Below are 9,650 nucleotides of genomic sequence, written 5' to 3' on the forward strand. Positions count from 1 at the left end.
CTTTTCACCATGAGTTGCTAAAACTTACTTGGTAACTGCCACATGCAAAACAATGGTTTGTTTCTCTACGTTTATAAGGGTTAAAATTTATTGATAGCCGTTAAACACGTTCGAATCTTACCAACCAAAACCTTAAGTTACGTGTCAGTAATATTACCCTCATTACTACTTCCCTATAGCTTTTTACCTGTTGTATAATGTGATGGGTCTCACGCCACGCGTGGGTGTTGCAGGAGTCTGTCTCTTAAGTGATCGGTGTGCTGGTCACACTGAACGAGTCTCTTCCACTGGACAGTGTCACTATGAGCTCAGTCAAGTTCCTAGTGGTAAGTACTATAGCGAATCTGAAACTTACAAGCCAAATATAAATATTGCAGACCAATCATAGCTGACAATAGGACTTTTTTAGCTGTCCACGTAAAGGAGTTGTTTGGACGTGATATAGACAATAAATTTTGTACGTACCGTACACCAGTTAACTACTTTACTTGTATGTTATCTCTTCTTTAAGTTCAACCAAAGAATATTCTATTAAACGAGTTAAGTTTTTAAGTGAGCAAACTCTCAGTCGCTTTCATATAAATTATATGTCTATCATTAAGTTTCATATCTATTTAAGAAACGCACTTTGATACGGTAGATAGAGTGATTAGTTGTTAATGCCTACTATATAGAAATATATTTTTAGTTTTCTTTACGTTAAACACTCCTTATATAATTATTGGTGAAAGAAAAACTTACTAAATTCAAGAAACCTGTCTCTTTAGACAATAAATGAAAATATAATTTTCATACGTTCTCTGACTCGTAACTTTAAGAGATAGAAAGAAAAATCTTCATAAAAAACACAGAAAAACATGTCTTTTATTTAAAATTCTATGGTGAGATTTTTAACTTGAGAAAATACACACAAACAAGTAGTTATTAGTTTTACAGAAAACCTAGTGATAGGCACTTATACTTCAGAAAAACACGCTAATATAAACAGCTATCATAGCTATTAATATAACCTAAAAACTAGTGGTATCTTCATGTGAGAAAAACAAACATAGCTGTTAAAACAACATAAAACTGGTGGTAAGTATCTTCATGTGAGGAAAATACACATAGCTGTTAACACAACATAAAACTGGTAGTAATTATCTTCATGTGAGAAAGCACACATAACTGTTAACACAACATAAAACTGGTAGTAATTATCTTCATGTGAGAAAGCACACATAGCTGTTAACACAACATAAAACTGGTAGTAATTATCTTCATGTGAGAAAGCACACATAGCTGTTAACACAACATAAAACTGGTAGTAATTATCTTCATGTGAGAAAGCACACATAACTGTTAACACAACATAAAACTGGTAGTAATTATCTTCATGTGAGAAAGCACACATAGCTGTTAACACAACATAAAACTGGTAGTAATTATCTTCATGTGAGAAAGCACACATAGCTGTTAACACAACATAAAACTGGTAGTAATTATCTTCATGTGAGAAAGCACACATAGCTGTTAACACAACATAAAACTGGTAGTAATTATCTTCATGTGAGAAAGCACACATAACTGTTAACACAACATAAAGAAACAGTGGTACGTAAATATTTTCACGTGAGAAAAACATACACATCTGCCAACAAGATATTGAAAAACAACAACAGTGGTAAGTATCTTTACGTGAGAATAACTCATCAATGTTATGTAGTACAATATATCGTTGTGAGTACTTTAACGTAAAAACTGGTGTTATATAATTGAAAACACAGCAGTATCTTCGTATAATAAAAACCTCACGGTTTGTTGTATTGTATTATATATAGAGTGTAACATCTGTTACATAACAGAGTATCCTGTAGTAAGCATATTCATAAGAAGAAATTAACATAGTGTAATACATAATAGTTTGTTACCCTACCTACGTATATTTAGGTCAGAACGTTTTATTTAATTAATCTGGTGTAATCTACGTAAAATGGTTACACAGCCGATGTTTATGATTATGTCAGCTAAGAGTATGTCATACAGGTTACCTATCTTTGTTAACCTCAAGTTATGTGATACCTTATTCAATCGTACCTGGTGTAGGACATTTTTCTTCAGTTACTTGTTACTCATTTAAATGCTTTCTGTAACACCCCTAGAATGATTTTTCTGCTGGTGTATAGGTAGTTACGTAAGACGCCTTCTTCAGTTAAATATTAATAATGTAAGACATCACTTTTTGTTGCAACCCATATAAGATAGTTAGTTTTTGGATAAAGGCAATTTCAGCGAAATAAAACACTCTTCATTGGTTAAAGGTAGTTCACGTGACTCACTCTTCATTGGTTAAAGGTAGCTCACGTGAATCACTTTTCAATGGCTAAGGGTAGCTCACGTGACTCACTCTTCATTGGTTAAAGGTAGCTCATGTTAATCACTTTTCATTTGTTAAAAGTAGCTCACGTGAATTACTTTTCATTGGCTAAAGGTAGCTCACGTTAATCAATTTTCATTAGTTAAAGATAGCTCACGTGAAGCGCTTTCCATTGGTTAAAGATAGCTCACGTAGGATGTTCTATTTACGAAAAATAATTTTCTTTATCCATGTTTCTTCTAATTCAACATTCTTCTCTTACTAAATGTGAACTTCTTAGAAAATTTCCAAATCAATGTACATCCGTGTAAGACATTTATTTAGCTAAATGTCACTCAATCAAATTTTCTTCAGTTAAATTATTCTTTGTAGAGCACTTGTTTAGTTGTAAGAAGCCCAACCAGTGACTAGAGCGCTTGACTCGCAATCTGAAGATCGTGGGTTCGAATTCCCTTTACCGAACATGGTCGCTCTTTCAGCAGTGAGGGCATTGTAACGTGACGGACAATCCCAATATTCATTCGTCAAAGAGTAGCCCAAGAGTTGGCGGTGGGTAGTATTGACTTGTTACTTTTTTTGCACGGATTTCAAAAGAAACGAAACTAAACTTTTGTAGTTGAAGTAAACTACTTACGTTGATACAAGTAGCCTAACGTAGAAAACCTCATATAGTTATTATGTTCGTTCGTCCTCGTGTAAGGCACTTGTGTTCGATCGTTGGTAGTCCACATATTTAGATAATTATATGCGTTCCTCTCACAGATTATGTTTCTTTACATTTGCTTTCTAACAAACTTTTCCACATATTTAATTAAATACCTTGTTTCTGATGGCTTTTGTCTACACAGTTTGTTACACATTTTTAGAACATCACGTGTGTTAGCGACAATAATATACATTCACTTTTCAAGTGACCGAGACAAGAACATTCTAAAATTTGCCCCTTGTGTGTTTAATTAACTTAGCTCTAAATTTCTTCCAGTGAAACTGCGTTTGTGTTTTCTTATAGCAAAGTCACATTGGGCTCTCTGCTGAGTCCATCGAGGGGAATCGACCCTCTGATTTTAGCTTTGTAAGTCTAGCGGGGAACCCAATGAAGCTACACAGTAAGGAAAATTGATTATTCTCAAAATAGGTCGGCTTGCTTTCTCTCTGGTCATTCGTTCAAAGTTAGGAACGACGGCATGAAACCTTTATAGTTTTTTTTCTATAAATACAATATACTTTTATTGTCTTTGTTTATACGAATCAGTTTTCGAGTAAGATGTATAAATACATTTAGAATTGTAGTTAAAAATAAATACACAAATTCTATAAACACAATTATAAACAAATGAACAGGAAAAATCCAGCAAATCAGGAATGCTGAACTAATTTCCCTGAAATGGGCCGAAGAGCGCCCTGAAGGTTCACCTATTATAACCACTCACACTACTGTACAGTAGTGTGTTCTCTGTCTGTCAATGAGTAGACACTAAAGTGACGTCGGATAAAGGATGTTTCTATTTGCAATTTATGCTGTTGTGACGTTAGAAAACGTGCGCATGCCATGAAGTACGAGAAGAATTATTCACTTTATAGGCTACAACACAGTGTGACATACGAACTTGAAAAGCAAGAAATATATATATATTTGTTGCTGTTAAATTTCGTTTTATTTACTCATGAAACGCAACACTTTCGAGAACCCCGAGGTAGTACATCTAGCTTTTAATCTTTAATAAATAATGGAAGGAACATGAACATTATATATGAAACAAGTTCTATAGGACTGAAAAAATATTTTAATATGCAACTCACGGCTCTATCATCTAATTGGGCCTTTAAATAAAATGCAAAGTAAAAAAGATAGCGTGCGTTTCCGTGTTAATAAATAAACATCAGTAAAACATAAGTATATTGGTGATAAGAATAAATGAAGGTGAAAGTTGTTCAAATTTTAAGAGTTATATCTATTAATTCATCAGATTTCATTTGTGCAGACAAGACAAACGTAATGTAGGAAGGTTGAAATTACAAGGACAAGATTAATACACACAGTTGACATGATCGTTTTACCGCCAGTTTTATTCGTTCGCCCTTACACCTACGTGTCTACTAACAGGCTTCAATATGAGCCGACTGTATAGTCAAGCTGAATGAAAATTTACCATGAAAACTTATATTAGATTGCATTTCATGACACGTGTCCCTTCCTAGGGCACCTAGAATGTTTGTTTAACAACTTTCTTTTCTGCTTTATTTATATTTTGTACAGTGCTTCGTTCTGATTGCTTGTAACCGTGGGAGATCCACCAATCACAGCCATGTTGAATTTCAGCACAAGTATATAAGGTAAGTATAATTTTTTTTTCTTTGATAACAAGGTCAAACACATTTGTTCTCATAGTATTACTGACTTCTCAGTATGAGAGAAACAAGGGAAAATACTTGAAATGACAAACACTAATTTCATTTATAATATAAACATTGTAGTTATTTGTGTGTCAAACATATCAAATCTCTTTTTATTAACCTGTTAAACATCTCAGTTTTTTATTATTTATACAAAAGTCATTCATTGATGTTTAGTTGATAAGCGAAAACTGAAAGTACCTCGATTCATTTCCACCTATCCAAATAAGAACGTATGTCGCATGTACTTTTATTGTTATTGTTATTAAAGGACATGCAATCAGCGTTTATTTGATTTTGACGTCATGTTTTGAAATGAGTTACTTCTAAGGTGTTTTGAGTCCTTACAGACAGTTAGGATTTATTAAATTCGCGACGTACAATTCCGTTTCGCTCCCCTAGAGAACAAAGAAAACCAGGAAGATATTCGGCAGTATTTTGTGCCATTCATAAAGCCGTGTTTCAGACGACTTTAAAAACTTGTTAAGGACGTAATGGTTATTTTGTGATAGGTAAAAATAAAACAAGGTATTCAACTAAAACTGAGGCACAAAAACAAGGCCATAAAACACGTATTAAAACATAACAATACACTTTTATAAAATACGAATTAAGGCATTATTTGTGATGAAGAAGACACAGAGGCTGTCGAAACTTTAAGGTACTTTAGGTTGAACAGTAGCATACGTATTAACAAATATATCTATTACGAATCTTCGTGGTTAGTTGATAGGCCACACTAAGTACATTTTGTTTTTGCAGTGTATTACAAACCGCTGTTTATATAATTACATGTACATTTTCCATTTTTATATGTGTATACAACATAGTTTTTACTAGGATTTTCTGATTTCTTTTTAACTCAGGGCATGGGATACATTCAAGTTTGATAAATTTGTGCAACTACCTGTCACTGAAACTTCTGAATGTTGCCCATCGCTGACAGAGACTATCCAGCCAGTAGGAGGAGTCTCGAAGGCTGGACGAATTCTCGAACTTTACCAAACCAAAAACGCCAAGCAAAAATTTTTTCAAACATCCTGTTTGGAAGAAGTGAGAGGGCGCCCCTGTCGTTTTCTCTCATCTCATCTGATACATCGTTCTCATTGTGTTCAAAAGTATAGCTTTACATATGCTCTGGTTAGAGAATATGGCACCGATGTCTCTTGGCGACTAGATTACATTAAAATACGAAGTGGATGTATATGTGAGATTATGAGTATTGCAATGATAATTTAAGAACACATAAGCTCGAGAGGGGAGTGTTTGGAATAAAAAAGTTTTTTTCTTATATTTATTTTGGTAGTCAGTACTATAACAGTTTAAAACAGACTCCTATAAGTTTGAATTTAATATTCAATTTAATTCAACTATAGTGATTTATTTATCAAACTAGTTTACGAAACATATATAATCTACCTCTTGGTATTTTAAGAAGCCTGAAACACGTAGTTAGAAAATGGACAAAGCTTAGTGTCAGGCAATAGATAAACAGACACTTTAACTACATTTAAGATTAGAATCACACAGAAATGCCCATTACATATATTGTTATGAATTGGCATGATACGTGTGTTAAGCATTTTTGTTTTCAAGTTATTTAATGTGTCAGTGGATTTGACAGTTTAACCTGTGTCTACACTCAATATTCATTACGTAAATGAATCACAAACGACAAAATAATTAAGACGTGTTTGTTTACTTGTTTTCTTGTATTAAAACAAACCCGATAAGATTCATTTCAGTTACTGAAGACTCGATATCTAAACAAAAAAAAAAAATTATAATTCTTATCAAACGCTCGCCAGGTGGCGAATGTTTGTTTGTTCTATCTCAAACCTACAGAATAGACAATCTCTCTGTCTATGAAGAGGAAATCGTACTCCAGGTTTTAGCGTTACAAGTCCGTAAAACCATATGGTGAATGAATACAGGTTGTCGCAGACATAAAATTTCACCAAATTCAAATACAATCATGTAATGTAGCCTCGGCTCGTTATATGTGTTTCAAGGATTCATGTATCGATCTGTATGATGCAGTAACTTTTCAAAACGTCTTTATAAAGGTTTCCAGTTCGTATCAGAGTTTGTTTACCTTTCTCGGAAACATAATTTAGACACTATTTAACCCGCATGCAATCAGCTGTTTTTTATCTAGAGGTTCTATAAAAATATTTGGATAAATATTGGCACCACAACTCGTAGTATAGAAGAAACTAATCTGTATTTTAACAAGCTGTGACTTAGCAGTAAGTCAGAGAGCTTAAAATACTAAAAGCGACAGCTCATTGTGTAGTTCTGTCTTGCTTAACAGTAAATAAACACACTATATTTGTTTATGTTACAAAGAAATAGACGCTTTGCTTAAACTATATCGTCGTACGATAACGTATAATGGATTTTATATTGAATATACGACAATAAAAATATCCATGAGTCATGCCTAATACCATCCTGAATCTTTGTTTTAAGATATAAAAATATGTTTCTAAAAGCCAAAAGATGCATACAAGCATATATTCCTAATTAAGAACAATAAATAAATTCAGTACTTCCTGAATCGTCAAGTTTCCTGAGTAGTTATAATATAAATTAAACTGGTATCTTCTCCTGATGGTAACTGGTGATTCGCATACCTTTAAAAAATAAAGTTTTGTACTTGTGACCAATTTTTGTTGTTTAGATTTAATTCCAAGTAGACACAAATAAATTAAATAATAGCTCTTAATGGTTTAATGAAATAATTGAACATGATTTGATTAGTACATTGATGGCTGATATTTTAGTATGAAAGTCAAATGCATGTAAAACATGATGTGTGGTTAATAGATTCTGCAACGTACAGTTTTCAAACACGAAGCATAAAAATTATCACAAACGTAACAGCTTGAAAGTTTAATCACATAACAAAAACATTTTTAGTGGACAAACCACTTATAACTTGTATTGAGGAGACAGAGGACACAACAAACATAACCTTTATTCTGTAATCACGGGAAAATAAAGTTCTAACTTGAAATGTCTAGTCATTAAACATGACATCAATAATATGAAATGTCTATTCATTAAACATGAAAATAATAATATGAAATGTCTATTCATTAAACATGACATCAATAATACGGAATGTCTAGTCATTAAACATGACATCAATAATATGAAATGTCTATTCATTAAACATGAAAATAATAATATGAAATGTCTATTCATTAAACATGACATCAATAATACGGAATGTCTAGTCATTAAACATGACATCAATAATATGAAATGTCTATTCATTAAACATGAAAATAATAATATGAAATGTCTAGTCATTAAACATGACATCAATAATACGGAATGTCTAGTCATTAAACATGACATCAATAATATGAAATGTCTATTCATTAAACATGAAAATAATAATATGAAATGTCTATTCATTAAACATGACATCAATAATATGAACTGTCTAGTCATTAAACATGACATCAATAACACGGAATGTCTAGTCATTACATCCATAACATGAAATGTATCGTAGGTAAATGTAGAGACAATAACATGAAGTTTGTTCTCAGTGAACACTTGATGTGAGGCCATAATTGGACACGAAGTAAAAATCAGGATTGTTTTCTCATGAACCATTAAATACTAAAATAAAGGTACGAGAAATGGACACCAAAGTAGTAAACACAATGTAAACTTGATGACAGAGGAGAGGAGTACACGTGATGACAGAGGAGAGGAGTACACATGATGATAGAGGAGTGGAGTACACACGATGATAGAGGAGTGGAGTACACACGATGATAGAGGAGTGGAGTTCACACGATGATAGAGAAGTGGAGTACACATGATGATAGAGGAGTGGAGTACACACGATGACAGTGGAGTACACACGATGATAGAGGAGAGGAGTAAAAGTGATGATAGAGGAGAGGAGTACACACGATGATAGAGGAGTGGTGTACACATGATGATAGAGGAGAGCTGTACACGTGATGATAGAGGAGTGGAGTTCACACGATGATAGAGAAGTGGAGTACACATGATGATAGAGGAGTGGAGTACACACGATGATGGAGGAGTGGAGTACACATGATGATAGAGGAGTGGAGTACACATGATGACAGAGAATTTTGAGAGATTTATCCTTCCAATTATAATTTTATTTTATTTTCATTGACTATATTTTAGACAAATTGTATGAGAAACCACGAAAGATGAGCCGGGTACAAATAGTGAAAACAATTGTTAAAATACTTATGAAAGGCCTTATTTCAACATGAGCCTATGTAGTGGAAGGCCTTATTTCAACATGAGCCTATGTAGTGGAAGGCCTTATTTCAACATGAGCACTAGCCTATGTAGTGGAAAGCCTTATTTCAACATGAGCACTAGCCTATGTAGTGGAAAGCCTTATTTCAACATGAGCCTATGTAGTGGAAGGCCTTATTTCAACATGAGCCTATGTAGTGGAAAGCCTTATTTCAACATGAGCACTAGCCTATGTAGTGGAAGGCCTTATTTCAACATGAGCCTATGTAGTGGAAGGCCTTATTTCAACATGAGCACTAGCCCATGTAGTGGAAAGCCTTATTTCAACATGAGCACTAGCCTATGTAGTGGAAGGCCTTATCTCAACATGAGCCTATGTAGTGGAAGGCCTTATTTCAACATGAGCACTAGCCTATGTAGTGGAAAGCCTTATTTCAACATGAGCACTAGCCTATGTAGTGGAAAGCCTTATTTCAACATGAGCACTAGCCTATGTAGTGGAAGGCCTTATTTCAACATGAGCACTAGCCTATGTAGTGGAAGGCCTTATTTCAACATGAGCCTATGTAGTGGAAGGCCTTATTTCAACATGAGCACTAGCCTATGTAGTGGAAAGCCTTATTTCAACATGAGCACT

General features: G+C 33.7%; 1 protein-coding gene across 1 annotated transcript; it reads left to right on the plus strand.

The window, feature by feature from the left end:
* The first annotated feature begins 206 nt into the window (after positions 1–206).
* LOC143248404 (uncharacterized) lies at positions 207–6,043 on the plus strand. Its single transcript, XM_076496758.1, has 3 exons — positions 207–326; positions 4,614–4,690; positions 5,617–6,043. The coding sequence occupies exons 1-3, from the start codon at positions 303–305 to the stop codon at positions 5,987–5,989; spliced, it is 474 nt and encodes a 157-aa protein (XP_076352873.1). The 5' UTR covers positions 207–302; the 3' UTR covers positions 5,990–6,043.
* The last annotated feature ends 3,607 nt before the right edge of the window (positions 6,044–9,650 follow it).

Source organism: Tachypleus tridentatus, chromosome 4, assembly GCF_004210375.1.
Source record: "Tachypleus tridentatus isolate NWPU-2018 chromosome 4, ASM421037v1, whole genome shotgun sequence".
In the NCBI taxonomy this organism is placed as follows: domain Eukaryota; kingdom Metazoa; phylum Arthropoda; class Merostomata; order Xiphosura; family Limulidae; genus Tachypleus; species Tachypleus tridentatus.

What these genes read in the sequence shown, in the direction of transcription:
- LOC143248404 (XM_076496758.1), top strand. Translation starts at nt 303, where the DNA reads ATGAGCTCAGTCAAGTTCCTAGTG. An exon ending in GCTCAGTCAAGTTCCTAGTG is followed by an intron (nt 327 to 4,613) that starts GTAAGTACTATA and finishes TATTTTGTACAG; the next exon opens with TGCTTCGTTCTGATTGCTTG. An exon ending in TTTCAGCACAAGTATATAAG is followed by an intron (nt 4,691 to 5,616) that starts GTAAGTATAATT and finishes TTTTTAACTCAG; the next exon opens with GGCATGGGATACATTCAAGT.